We start from the raw sequence: 14,942 nt of genomic DNA on the forward strand, positions 1-14,942 counted from the left end.
TCCTATCTGTTGGTCTGTACTACCATTTTAAGTAGCTTTTAAAAAATGTCAAAGATTCAGCAAACTTAACAAAATATATGATGTGTAAATTGAGAATGCTGAATACATGTTGATGATCTGAACCACTAAAACTTGTTGAAAAGCTTCAAGGTGAATTCAGCATACAAAGAAACCTACCGAACTTTGACTGTTCAAACCAAAGTTTTTATAAATAACTGAAAAACAGGATCTTTTTGTTGGAAACTTGATAACATTAGCTGTGTTTTACTTCAAGTCACTTATAATTAAAACTAAACAAGAGAACTGAAGAATGAGATGATGCATCCTTGTCAAAGTTCAACCTGATTTAATTTTGGACCCTACCTCTGCTTTGAGCATGAGGTTGGATGAGAGACCTCCAACCCAATTGATTCTATGTCAACCTGATGTGCTTTTGTTCTCTTGTGAACAGATTCTCAGCCTGTAGTCCATGTGATTGCTTCAAGAAGTCAAGATTGGTCAGAACATGAAATAGCCGTGGACACAAGCCCTACAATAATTTACCAGGATGTATCCAATGAGTCTCAGTCAGCTACTTCCACGATAAAAGCTTTGCTAGAACTTCAGCAGACAACAGGTGTGAAAACACATGTGGTTGTTTAGGATCACTTCAAAGCACTCAGCTGCCACCTGTTTAAGCAGCAATTTATGATATGTTCTATAATCACCTTAATTCCTTTCTTTTTACCCTGTAAAAGTCCATTTGAAACAATTACATAATATTCACAGTATATTTAATAAACCACTGCATTTATGTTGGAGATGTGTTTTAATGCATTCTGCTTTTCTTCTAAAGCAGTGAAGGAGAAGTTAGAATCGAAGCCAAGGCAGCCCACCATCGACTTGAGCCAAATGGCTGTCCCAATCCAGATGACCCAAGAAAAGAGGCATTCTCCAGAAAGCCCTTCAATTGCTGTAGTGGAGTCGGAATTAGTTGCCGAATATATCACAACTGGTAAGTGACTTAAGGTAGCATGATTGTGGGTTTGCAGTTGAAGTCTGGGGACTTCATTTGAAGTTTTCTTACTCTGGAGTTGTCTTTCACTTATTTCCTCTATTAAGGATTAGAGTGAAACGAATTCTCTTCCATTCCTGAATGGAATTGAATTTTCTTCCATTCTTGAAGTCCTGTGCAGAAAGGGGCAGAAACTGCATCTGCTTTTCTAGGGCATGCTGGAGAATGTCTCAAACTGAAACAATTGGTTGTTGCTTTAGGGCATCCTAGTGGAACAGATACTCTGTCCTCTGATCTGTTGGTGAGGAAAGGCAGCTCCGCTTGTCCTTAGGGAAAATGTCTAGTAAGGAAAAAGCAAAAATGAAGTTCATAGAATCATAGAATATCCCGAGCTGGAAGGGACCCGTAAGGATCATTGAGTCCAAGTTACAGGAACTGCACCAATTGTTTTGAGAGAAGGCAGATTTTGAGTTACTTTCATCCATAATTGCAAAATGTTACTTGAGTGCAAGCATTAACTAGGTTGTTCAGACAGGTGGGCATTTAGTGTGGTAGCGTAGATCTCAGCTTCATTGTTTGCTGAGAGGATCTGCTAAATTTGCACCTTTTAAAACAAATTAATTATTTAAACTGGATTTATGGTTGGGAATCAACCCCATTTTTATTTTTTTTTTTAAACTCTTGAATTCTCGTATCTGGTTGTCCTTTTTTGTCTCACCCAATGAATCCCTTCCACTGGACAGCTCTCTAATTGTATCATGCATCTCTGATGCTCTCTGCTACCCCCAGAACTCCAGTTATGAGCTACCTTTCATATATACTTGAAAGGATCAAATTATGTGTTTCCTGTTTTAATTTCTTAACTCCACATTATTGGTCTCCCGACTTACTTTATTAGGAAAAAAGCGTGTTGAAAATATGCATTGAAAAAGAGGAATAAGTACCTGTCCATAACTTCAGTTCAGTGTTCTCAGTGTTAAATGTCCAATCTGATCTTTTCCTTTTTTTAATTTTCCTGTTCTCACCTCCTCCCCTTGCTCTCATCCCTTGTATGATCTAATTTTAAGCACTGTGGAACTGGGGGTGGAGGACTAGTGTTATTCTTCTAAATAGCACTTACTGTATCTGGCTTCAGCTTTGAATGTTTGAGTCATGCTCCCTTGGATCCCTGTTTAAAGAGACTCCAAAGTACCATAAATAATGTTAAACTGATCTCCAATTAACAAGTCAGTCACGTTCACTGACATTCAAGGTTCTAGTTTTTGCTGGATCTTCTTGTGAAAGCTCATGCAAACTAAGGGGAGAAGAAGGAATTCCAGGCAGTATCTCTGTAGGCTTGAGTCTTTTCCTGCAGCCCAGAAGCCATATGGAGTATAAAAACTGAAAGCTTCCCCAAACTGTGATTACTGCTTGAAATGGTGTTTTGTTTTTTTATTTTTTTAAACTTTGAGATGATTTAGAGGAATCTACCAGAGAAGTGCAGGCTACTGTGGGTTGACTAACAACAGTCTCTGTTAGAGCACAGAACTGGTTATTTTGCTCTCAGGTTTTTGCCCCTTCCCTTTCACTCAGGTTAAGTGCACCCTGGCAGGGCATGCAGGTAATGCAGTGTTTCCTTTTGTTTTAATTTGTGCTTCCCAGGATTCATCAGTAATCCACGGAGGTGTATTTTCTGCTAAAATTCAGTCGTGAGGTAGCCTACAAGCTAGAATCTGTTGTGAAATCTCCTGCATGTGCTTAGACCGAAGGATTTAGATACCTTTGAATCTGTTTGGGAGCTGGGATTCAACGTGTGCTTCCGAGTGAGATGAGGGGAGCAGTTCACACGTCTTAGTGTCACTATTTTTGTCTGTCTGCAGACTCAGGAAGACAACACTGTATTGGTTCACATTCGGAAGAATATCTACACAACCATATAGGTTAGAAACTTTACTTCTAAATGAAGCTTTAAATTGTGCAGGAACTGTTGCGGGATATCCACGACGGACCTGGCACAGCATGCAGGCTGGTACTGATATAATCCAACTCCTCTCCTGGAGTGGGAAAGTAAAATTGTCATATTAATTCAAAAATAGACCTTTCTTAAGACTCTCAGCAAGGTCTTTAGTATCTTCTAACTTTCAGTTATTTTGTATCTGGGTATAAACTATTACTTATCCTTTGTTTTTTCAGTATTGTATGACTAAAAAGTTAATTAAAGCAAATATTTACATATTGGTATGGCCAGACGTATAATTTGGATTCTTATCTTATCAGTGACTGCAATATAGAATGGTTGTTTTTTTTTCTCACCAGAATATCATTACTCTGTCAATCCACTGTTTAATTAACAGAGCCCTAACTGTAGCTCCAGAACTTAGCTGTAACTGCTCTAACAAGAGTCACAGACCCAAGACAAGGTCTCCACTTCTTGCCTGTGATTTCTTATCAACCTTGCTCGTTTTCTTTAATACCAGAGCATTTTCCAATTGCTAATCTTGCAAATTTAGCCTATGCTCTGGAGCATTTCTTGTGATTTATCAGTGATAGAAATTCAGTGAGCAAGGCTTGCTGTTCTTAATTGCAGTCAATTGTGCAGGTGCTTTTAGCACCTGTAAAGATTACAGAATAATTTGTAGTAATTGTACACTGTAATTTGCTGTGTGCTGTTGTGCTGGTTATATAAAATGAACCTAGCTGAAATTATAGATCCTGTATGCAAGGTTGTTGTGTTGGGAGAGGGAAACCAGAGAGATTTGGACCAAGCATGATTACTTAGGAATTAAAGACAAAAGCAAAACCCCTGAGATGCTATTTTAAGAGGCTTCTCAGAATAGCTGTGCACTTAAAGGTTGAAGCTAGCATGCAGTAAAAGATGCATTTCAAACGCACGTTTTTATTTCACTCATGCTTTCAGCTGAAGGTTAAATAGAAAGCAAGTAATTAAGTTCTTCAGTCAGTTCTGGAGAAGTGCCACTCACCTCTTTACTTTCAGTTAGCCATCGGTCCCAGCCCCACCAGCAGTCATCCCAGCCCCAGAGGACTCTGCTGCAGCACGTGGCGCAGTCACAGACAGCAACGCAGACTTCTGTTGTGGTGAAATCTATCCCCGCATCCTCCACAGGCGCAATTACCCATATCATGCAGCAGGTTGTACCCTTTCTTTTCCGAGCAGTCTATAAACAGTGAATTTTGTATGGGACCAGGGCTTGTTCAGCATGAGCATGTTGGTGCCACTGAAAATGCCAAGTCTGAGGGCAAATCCGTAACTTCAGTTTAACGTTGCCTGTTTTGGTGGGGAAGGTGGTGGTTATTTTCCCTATTAAAAGGGAAGCAGTTAATGAGATGACTTGAGAGTGTTAAGCAAGAGGTATCCACAGCCACCATGGAAAAGACTTACCTAGCTCAGTTCTTGCTGTCTGTGTGACACCTCTTTGACAGCAACAAGCTGTTTCTTTCTATATGTTGTGTTTTAGGGGTTTGTGTTCGTCAGATTACATTGGTGTTAGTGTAGGGAGAGAGGAAGCAGACTCTGAGCAGTCCACAGAGCACAAGTGGCTTTTGGATTCAAGGTCTTTAGTTTATGAATTATATGAAAACTCCTCTTCTTGCTGAACCAAAAAACAAGATTATATTTAGACATTTATGGTAAGGATCCCAAGCAATTGTGTAGCTTATCCCAAGCTGGGGAGCTTCTGGAGAAATATTACTGAAGCCATGCTGCTGCCTTCATTCAAAAACTGATGTTTTTTGTCAGTCAAGTACAATCGATTCCCACCCAGTGAATGCACGCTGCTCAACTCTGCAATGCTTTAACCTCTAGCAGCCTCAGCTGTGGCCCAGGGCAGTGCCACGTTAGGGTTATAAACCCCCTGCAAAGAGGACGTTGTCACTGATGTTTGTGTAGGCTGCTGCTTCCTGCTGGAGTCACTAATTAGTATGTCTGTACCATGGTTTACAAAGCACAGTAACTCTTGCTCCATCAGAAAAATTAAACAATGTTTGTGTGATGCCCAAGAAAAATTGTAATAAAATTTTGAGGAGGGAAAGAAAAAGCAGGACTTGTACTGAAATAGAAAGGATAGATAGATAGGTACATGGGGAGCTGCAGCAGAAATCATGGAGTAGGTGGCAAGGCTTTCAAGAGGCATAGTAAGAATTTGTGTAGATGTTCTGGTTTTGTGTAGATGTTCTCGTTGTGAGTAGCTTCTTATTCAACCACCTGCTAATCCCTGCGCCTTCCTGCTCAACTGCCATGCAGTTCTAGTGGTTTTGAACCTCTGTCTGATGCAAGCAAGGGCTACCCAATCTCCATTGAGGATTAGTTATGTAGCTAATGTTGTCACTTGGGGACTTGCCACATTTTAAGGTGTTAAAAATAGCTGTTGATTGCATAGAAACCATGAATTCTGCATAAGGGTATACATGAGTTGTTAAATAAGTTGAAGTAGTACAGCTGAAGAATTAAAATTGTTCTTAGATTGTGCGGCCTTATAATTTGGATTTCTCTTTACTAACTCACTCTTCGCTTCTTCTTCCTAAGGCCTTAAGCAGTCACACTGCGTTCACCAAACACAGTGAACAACTTGGAACGGAGGAGGGAGAAGTGGAAGAGATGGACACCTTAGATCCTCAGACCGGCCTGTTCTACAGATCTGCCCTGACACAATCGCAGGCACAAAAACAGCAAAAACTGAGTCAGCCGCAGCTGGAACAGACTCAACTGCAAGTGAAAACTCTGCAGTGTTTCCAGACTAAACAGAAGCAGACAATCCACCTGCAGGCCGATCAAATCCAGCACAAACTCCCACAAATGCCCCAGCTTTCCATAAGACATCAAAAGCTAACCCCCCTGCAGCAAGAGCAAGCACAGACCAAACCAGATGCACAGCACCCCCCCCACCACATGATGGCCAAAGAAAGGCAACTCCCTACCTTAGTGGCACAGCCACAGCAAACTGTAGTGCAGGTGCTTGCAGTAAAAACCACGCAGCAGCTGCCCAAACTGCAACAGGCACCAACGGCACAAAAAATCTACGTGCAACCCCAACCCCCCCAGAGTCAAATGCAGCTACCTGCCTCTTCAGAGAAACAGCCAGCGAGCCAGGTAACGGAATATTGATAGCATGCAAAATACACGTCGCTATTCAAGGAAAAAATCAAAACACCAACCCTGTCGCTGTAGCAGTGTTTTGTCCTGGCAAGAGAGAACTCCTCATTCCGCTGGTGTTAATTACCCCCATCAGAAGGTTGACACTAGGAAAGAGAAGCACATGTTATAGGGGAAAAAAAATCCATAGAGCTCACAAACGTGTTTTGTTGGACAGTTTTTATGAATTTCTGCCACCATTGGTGCATGGAATTTGTCCCTAATTATTTTCTTTTATTTTTTTAGATATGACACGTTATTAATTTCCGTTCCCGTAGCACTTTTTATTTCTGTGGAAATAAAGATGAATACACTGCAGTCTCCTAAGGCTCCATTGTACGTCTTCCTTTGTAGTTTACATCTTCCTGAAGTTAAATGTCTTTCATGTACAGGAGTAATTTGATTTTCCTTGGGAGGGGAAAACAAAAAGACTAAGAAACATGGAGAAAAAAATTAACTCCAGAATTTTTTTTAGCCCTTTCAGGAGTACATGTGAAAACAACAGGGTTAACAAACATCACAAGGGGATGTAAATCCCAAAGGAAAACGAGGCTGCTGTGGTATTATACTGCTACAATCCTTACGTAGCAGCCCAAAGAGCTGCTTTCCCCCAGGCTTCAATTATCTGTTACCATATCATTGCTAATTCCTTTGTTAAAACACTGAGTTTCAACTGTCTTCCTAAGAGCAAGTATGTTGTTTGTGCCATACTGTCCTTGGAAATGATGATTAGATTTTTCAATAAATAAAAAAAAAAGTCTAGCTGTAACATGCACAACAAAAATTTGATTTTCAGGTGCAGCATCCAATTATAACGCAAGGATCCACAGTTACAAAGATAACTTTTGAGGGGCATCAGCCTCCTTCTGTTTCAAAGGTAGCAGGTGGCAGTTCCGTGCCCCAGCTGGCACTGCCGGTCACGAGCCTATTTCCCACGCAGGCATCCACGAAGACAGCAGTAGCAGACGTTTTGAGAATGTCTGTGATGGAAGGTGATACAAACGTAGAAACTGTGATAGTGGAGCCCCCCAGCAAGGCCACGTCCACTAGCACACCTGCTAGCGAAGCAGAGGCGTCACCTTGTACCCAGGTGCCGAGGGTGGCTGCAGTAGGGATGACGGCAACTTCCACCCCCCAGCAACAGCCGTGTAAAGAATCCAGTTCAAGTCCTCCTGCTGCTGGTCCTTCTGTAACAGAGAGGAAACTCGATGCACAAGGAATGCCTACAACAAAGCAATTTATACACATTCAGAATATATCACAAAAGAAAGCCGAAGAGAGCTCATCAGAAATTGTTATCCAGGTAAGCGAAGACCAGAGCAAATGAGACAAAGGTTGAGCAGAGCAAACTCGCTTTGTCTAATGTGATGATAGCAACTGAACAATGTTCGAGTATTTTTTTTCTTCAGTTTTTGTGTTTTTTCACTCCTATGCTTGCAATGGATTGCTACTTCAAAGCAGGTAGCTCTTGTTAAAATGAGTTTCTCCGGCACTATGTCATTCACGGTGTTCCTAGTGTCTTCCTTTGTTTTTCTGTTGAGAAAACAAAACAAGCTCATCTCTTACAAACCTCCCTTTGAAATGGTTAAAAGTGTGACCATCACCGCTTACTATGGAACTGTCATCTAGAATTTTTTGATACCTTTTAGAATTACCTCCGAGTATAATAATTAGGGCAAAAAAAAATGAAGTAGTGGGTTTTGGTTTATGTGGGTGGGAGAGTTCAGCAAATATGGTCTGAATTCACAAGAAAGTTTGTTAACTTTACATATGAAATCTTGCCACTTTGGAGATAAAATGACTATAAATGCTTTGAATCGTTGCCTACCTGATGAATATTTTTAATTGGTTCTGTTGTCTTTGATATGATGTTTTATGATGTAATACGTGGTCAAAATGTCAACTGGTGAAGTATTTAAGTCATCTGAGGACTCGGTGTTATAGGATGAATCTTTGTAGACAAGTTGGCACTGTATATGTTTACAGAAATGGTGTGGATTGAAATGGTTTTGTTGTGTATCGTGTTACAGTGAAATGCTTTTGATGGGGAAAAAATACTTGTACAGAACTTTCAAATTTTTCATATTACTTTGTCAAAATCTTTATTGCAGCTAACTTTTTGCTTTTGTAGAAATCGTTTTTGTACTAATTCTTAGTCCTCATTTCCCTAAATAGACGAAGGTAGATTTCTATTTTACTTCGAAACTGTGTATTTTGAGAATCTGTATCGTTTACCGTTGTGGCATGCTACAAGCTTTTCCAAACCAAAATACTGCCCAGAACCTTGAATTGTATAAAGATGTAGAGTTAATTCCTAGAACCAACAACAGCATAAGCAGAAATAAATAGCTTAGATCCATTTTGTTTCCTCAGCCTCTGTGCTACTGCAGCTCTGAAGCAGGGTCAGAGCTGGTATCGTATCATGTACAGGAAATACAGCTAGTCCTTAAAACTGAAAGTCAAGTCTGAAACAAAATCAGAAAAAGTTAAGACCGATGAGAGTATTCTCTCTGCTTTGCATGTGGGGAGTGATGGGTGGTGGATATCGGTAGTTTGACAGCTGGAAATCTGTCACAGACCTGTAGTGAAGATCCAAGCCCAAGAGCAGTGCCTTACCAGCAAGAGCATTCAGGTTTTTATCTTTTTATCCTGTGAAAGGGTGCTCTGAAGCTTTGGCTAATGTAGTGTGAGATGCAACGGGCCTTAGGGAGGAGTGCTCTTGGAAACCAAATTGCCCCTTTCCATGAGTACCTGCACTTGCACAGACACCATTACCTGCAAAAGCTGTGCAAGTTAAAACTTAAATCTCTTTCTTTCTTTCAGACCATCCCACAATATTCCATCCCTTGTCACTCCAGCTCCAATGTGGTAGTGGAACCCAGCGGGCTCCTCGAACTCAACAACTTCACCAGTCAGCGCCTCGACGACGAGGAGACGGCGATGGAGCAAGACGTGGACAGTAGCACCGAGGACGGCACCGAGCCCAGCCCCTCACAAAGTTCTGCTGAACAATCCTAAGGAATTGGGACACGGGAGTGCACTTTAAAATATCTTGGGATTCGAGTCTCCAAGATGCCCTCGTATTGTGATGTCTTAGAGCACTTTGCCTATTAGAGTCGTTCATTGGACCCTTGAAGCATCAGTGTGTTTTAACAAGACAGTATTGCAAAAGCTGCATCTTAAAAATCGTTTCCAAAAAAAAAAAAAAAGAAAAAAAAGATGTAGTTACTGAGATATAGTAAACCTGTGACAGTGGAATGTACTCCTGTTAACAAGCAAATCTGCAGCGAAATCTACAGCTCGTGCTATCAAAGCCTTTGCCCAGGTACTGAAAGAGCTTTCAGTGAAAAGGGATCCTTATTTTGCTGTGTCTTTTTGTTAGCTGTTGAGCAAAACACCATCAAAAAAAAAAAAAAAAAAAAAAAAGATGTTTAATAAATATTTGTATTTTTAAATAGCATGTGAGAGAAAAAGTGTCTCTGACAGTGCTGGAAAAGCCCCAGGAATTTTGGAATTGGTTAGCTTTCTTGCACTTGTGCTCACTTAGAGTTAAGATTTTTTCATAAGCCGAAAAATATAGTTTATTTTTTTAAAATTCTTGTTGGTGAATGTTTGGAAATAAGCAAAATCACTAACTGATAGCAATGTGGCTTTGCTAGTGGATTTTTGTTTTCATGCTTTACAAGAATTAGGGTAACAGTGTATGAGGTGTTTCTCTGTGCCATAAGCACGTGAAATGCTCATCTACTCTAGTTAATCTGTGATTATTTATTTAAATATGAAACTTAAAGTGAGGCCAAGTTGTTTAAAAAGTTCCTGTTAAACAGGCAGGTGTGTAAATTCTAGTACAAAAGAGGTGCGGGGGATGTATTTTGTTATAAATCCGTTTTTCAAAATTGGGGGATAAGCGGTTCAGCATCTTTCAAAGCTGAACCCCCGAATTTAGAAGTGAGCTAAGGCTTTTACAAATCTGTATTTTACTCTTACATGCTGTTTTTAAAGTGACCATTTTGGGGAGTTTAAAAGCTGAAATCAGTGATGCAGTGGTAGGTTTCGGAAATTAGCCTTATGACTTGGCTTGTCGAAGCAATACATTGGGTTTTTTGTGATAGTTACAAGCCGCAGAGAGAGGTTTGGGTTCGGATGGGATAACAGAACCGGTTTTAATACATTCTGCTAATGAAGACAATACTTTTTTTTTTTTTTCTCAAATGTATATAAAAACACGTTTTTAACTGTTTTGTATAGATTTCATTATAAATAACTAAGCATTTTAAGACTTTGACATATCATTTAATTGTATATACATCTATCAGCCTAACTGCCCACTTTTTGGTGCTGAAGTACTACTGTAAGTAGATTTCATCCAAAGTCTAATACAGTTTTTGCGTCAGTCTTTTTTTAAGCTGTGATTTTACTGTTGATCTTGTAGTTAGACTAAATTCCACCTTGAGTAACTCTCCAACTAAAAATACAAAACCTAAAAAAAAAAATATTCATCTTACTTGTGCTGAGTATCCAGCTGCATAAGAGCATGCAGTATCCCCTAGATGGTGCTGTTCCTTTATAAAATAACCAAAGTTAGATGAAAAAGCAAGCTCCTGTGACTTTCATGCAGATTTTTTTCCTTCTGTTTTCTCTTCCATTAATATCACAGAGTCATCTAGGTTGGAAGAGACCTCCAAGATCACTTAGTCCAACCTCTGATCTAACACTAACAAGTCCTCCACTAAACCATATCACTGAACTCTACATCTAAACGTCTTTTAAAGACCTTTTAAAGACTATTTCTAAAATCATGCAGTTTATTATGGTGGAGAGGTATCCTGATAAATACAACATGCTGAAAAGGTGGAGTAGGAAACTTTACTTTTTGCATTACCTTTATGTTGGAATAGGTACTGATTTGATTTCTGTGCTACTTAGGATGGAAGAGGATATATATGAAGTGAAACACAGCTTAGGTATTCACCTAGTTAAAACAAAATCACCCTACCTGTATGCTGCTGTAGGTGGGTCAGGTTGTGGTAGCTATTTGGGAGCTGTTACCCTTGTTTTAGGGAAATAAGCAACAAGAGGGACTAAGTTTTGATCCAAAAGTTCCCTGATACTACAGAATGACAAAAAGCTATTAAATACAGATCCGTTTGCCAGTGAGATTGGGCAAGTAGCCTGTTAGGCTTTGCAGGTGCCAGCATAAGGCATCCACTGTAGTTTTCCATACACGGTTCCTCTGGTTTGGATCAAGTTTTCGTCACCCAGGATTTTGTTGCATTTTGAGTGTGATGTTTTATGCAAGGATTTTGTTTGCACCTTTAACGATGACTTTACAGCAAAGGCACGAGCGGATCTGCAGTGGAATATTTGACAGTTCCTTGAAGACAGCAAAATCCTGAAAAACAAGTAGGCTTTTAGCGTTGCCATGAGAGGTAATTGTGTAAATTGGCAAATTGAAGCACTCTGGGGGGGGTATCTAAGGATTGTGTAAGACATTCAGGAAAAGGACTGTTGAAATCAGTGTATTCAGGTTACCTTGAAATTCCTCTCTCCATTCTTTCACGGAGGAGATGTTTCAGATTCCCTTACTTTGTTGTTCTAGCACTTTAAACCACATAAATAACTTTAGTAATAAGGAATGTACGAGATGAGCTAAGCGTTAGGGTCAAGTTGTTAATTTTTTCCTAGTTACTTGATTTCTGAGAACAGTTGCAACAAGACATGATGATGCTCGGGGCTTTTGGCCTTCTCTGCATGGATTTCGGGCACTCATCCTGCCCTGCAGATGTGCAGAGTTTTCATACCTGTCCCTGAAGTCCTTCCTTCATCCCCCTGCAGCTTTGCATCCGTTCTCCACAGCCTCATAAATATCACCGAGCTGCTAAAAATAAAAGATCAGCGCGCACAGTAACATTTGCATATCCCTTATCCCTAATAAGCCGCATCGTCCTTCCTGAAATAAATTTGATGACCGTCCTTGGAACAGAATAAAGGTGAGCTACGATGATGATCATAGTCGGTGCTCCTGGGAATTGGCAGGTAATAGGCTTGTAGCTCAGCGGGAAGCTGGGGGTGAGTTGGAGAGCAAGTGAAAAAGGACTGAAGAGTTGCCTTGAATTCAACATTTTAACAAATGTGCCCTGGCACTGCAATAGTACATATGTAAATCAATAAAATCTGATGCAGTAAAAGTTGGAGGAAGTAGTGAAATAAGGGAGAGGTTTAAGGATGTCATGGAGAGCTATGTTTCCTGGAAAGATTTGACCATCGGGATAAATGCATGTTCAGTCTTTCTACTGACAAAACGGGATTTTGAAATTTGAGAGCAAAATGGAAAACCAGAAGCTGCTTGAAGAAGTGAGGAATGTCATCTTACGTGTGGAGGACCCTTTGAACAGAATGCTTGAGTAAATAGGATTTAAAAACAAAACAAAACCAAAGATCTTTAGAAAAATCAAAGTCAGGAAAATTTGAGACTACTTTTTTCCCTGGGTGTGTGAATAGCTGTGAAATCTAAGACGTGTTTCAGAGATGAAACACCAGTTTTGGATTCCCCACAGGGGCACAGAAAAGGCAGACAGTTTCAGCTTGGCAGTGTTCAATCCTGAAAAGGCCGTTCACAATTTTTAGGGTGCTGAGCTAGAAGAATCACACTACGCAAAGGTTTGTCTATGTTGGCTGTAATATGTTTAGTGCCCATCCGGCCATACCAGGCTCAGGACTTGCTCCCTTCCCTAGATTCAAGGTAAGCCATTAGTTTCTCCTCCTTCTAAAGAACAGCCTCTGCAGTTTCCTCCAGGCCATGGGACTTTGTTTTCCCGTCCACCAAAGTCTGTCCTAAAACCATACTGCAATTTGTGAGTCTTGTTTCTTCACGTAGGAATGCAAGACTTAACTTACGGTAAATTCAGAGGTCGATATGATGAGCTTAACAAAGAGAAAGCTAGGCAAGAAGTGCTTTGAGATGTATTTGTGGGTTCCTGAAAGAAGAGAAAGAAAGAGAAAAAAAGAAGAAATTTTCTGCAGTGGCTCCTTAGTCTGGTAGGCATGCATGGAGATGGAAACCTGCAAAAATCGTTTGTGCTCTCCCAGCAAACACGGGCTGCAGGCTGAAATCCAGTGACCTCTTCTGGACATCTGCACTGGCATCCTGAAGCTTTAAACGATGGAAATTCATTGTTGGGTGACACGTTTTGGAACTCAAGGCACTTGTGGCTGGAAATGAAGGTAATTGGTGAGTTTGGGTGGGTTGTGGCGGAGGTGGTCGTTCCTCTGGCACTGGGCTGGGGTGTTGGAAATGAGTACCTGAGAACTTGGTGGTTGTCCAGCAGAGCATTTCTAGAGAAAAGAGTCTGAATTATTTGGGGTTGGGACGATATAAGCACTGGAGGCTATTTGAAGAACAGTAGTGTAGCCTCAAATCATTTTTGGAGCATGAGACTCTTAGTTGTCAATAAATATTAGATCAGTTCCTACTCAAAATTGCATACAACTTTGGCTTTGCCCAGTAGTTGGCCACTTCTGATAAATCTGATCATTTCTTTATTTAATGACAAATATCTCAATATTTTTCTCAGCTTTTTGTTTGTCCGTAAACTTCCCTTAGCATTGTGGAAATTTCCTGGGATCCCATTTTCTGTAGCCACGTTTAAGTTGGGTTTTGTTGTTTAAGAAACAAAAGCAAACCTCATATTGCTTAACTGGGGTGAGTAATTAGGACTTTGGGGTTACCAAAAAACCCTTCAGAGGGCAGCAGGGCACATCAGCACGTCTCTCATGGATATTGTGTGGGACTTGAAGAGGTTTTGTCAGTCGGGTGCCCAAATTACATTGCCTCCTCTTTGATGGAGCCTTGGCTAAAACTTTGACAGTTCTTAGTGGGCAAACCTGCCTCATTTACTGCTCGTTACAGCAAATCCTGTTCAGGAACTGCTGTACCTCGTCACAAGCCCAGCTTTTTGCAGCTGTTGGCCAGAACAGTCCTGGATGCTCGTAGGGCCCCAGGACTCTGGGACTTCGCATCAGTCTCTACCAGAGACCAATTGAAGGCTCTGAAAGTCTCTTTGCAGAGGCATTTATTTGCTATTAAGGATTTATTATTTATTTTTAATGCATACACAGTGCAGAACAGGCTGGTTTTCTCTACGTATGATAGTGTCATTGCCACACTGAAGTTGTCACCATGGCCACTGTCTCCAGCAGTGTAAACCCTTTGAGACGGATGTTTCATCCGGCCAGGCTTTCCCAGCAGATTAATTAATCCTTAAACGTCAATAATTAATCCTTAAAATGCTATTTGGCACTGCGGCCTTTTCTCAAAGCAAAGCAAGCCAACACACAAATGTCTTCTGGTTGCTTCAGGTCTCTCCTTTCCTAATTCTCTGAGTTCGTTCGTAGGTAGATGCTCTCCCTCCAAGTTTAGTTCACAGCAGTGATTTGTGCCAGCTCCTCTTTTTGCAGGAAAATCAACTTCTTGCAAGTTTATCTGCTCCAGCCCTGTGCTCAAAGCAGGGCCAGCTGGGGCAGGCTGCTCAGGACCAGGGCCAAGCTGGGTTTTGGAAGTTTCCAAGGATCCAAACTTGATGACTTGCTCCAGTGCTCAGCCACCCTTACGTGACACGATGGGAGGATTTCAACTGCGTGATACAAAATCCCCTGCTCTCAGGGCTCTGGGAAATAAAGGCAGTTATAACCTGGAGGGATGATAGCTGTGGGTTTTGGGAAGTGTGAAAATGATACCAGGGAATAGTTTGAAATTATACTGAGAAATGATGGAATAAATTTTTCCTGCCATGTGTCATATGGAGAAGGTCTGCCTCCTCC

At 40.8% G+C, this 14,942-nt stretch overlaps 1 protein-coding gene across 10 annotated transcripts in view; it reads left to right on the plus strand.

Moving 5' to 3' along the window:
• EMSY (EMSY transcriptional repressor, BRCA2 interacting) overlaps window positions 1–10,404 on the plus strand; it is a 39,784-nt gene extending 29,380 nt beyond the window's left edge. For 5 of the 10 annotated variants that reach the window (XM_084306749.1, XM_084306747.1, XM_084306755.1 and 2 more), the window contains 7 exons: window positions 452–616; window positions 836–994; window positions 2,854–2,913; window positions 3,969–4,123; window positions 5,517–6,080; window positions 6,919–7,425; window positions 8,946–10,404. In XM_084306749.1, the coding sequence (XP_084162875.1) occupies window positions 452–616; window positions 836–994; window positions 2,854–2,913; window positions 3,969–4,123; window positions 5,517–6,080; window positions 6,919–7,425; window positions 8,946–9,140 (1,805 nt within the window). In that variant the 3' untranslated portion in view covers window positions 9,141–10,404. The remainder of the gene's footprint in view (window positions 1–451; window positions 617–835; window positions 995–2,853; window positions 2,914–3,968; window positions 4,124–5,516; window positions 6,081–6,918; window positions 7,426–8,945) is intronic. The other 5 variants (XM_084306748.1, XM_084306750.1, XM_084306752.1 and 2 more) reach the window with 4 other exon arrangements.
• Window positions 10,405–14,942: the final 4,538 nt, after the last annotated feature.

The sequence above is a fragment of the Netta rufina genome (assembly GCF_964035555.1).
Source record: "Netta rufina genome assembly, chromosome: 1".
In the NCBI taxonomy this organism is placed as follows: Eukaryota; Metazoa; Chordata; class Aves; order Anseriformes; family Anatidae; genus Netta; species Netta rufina.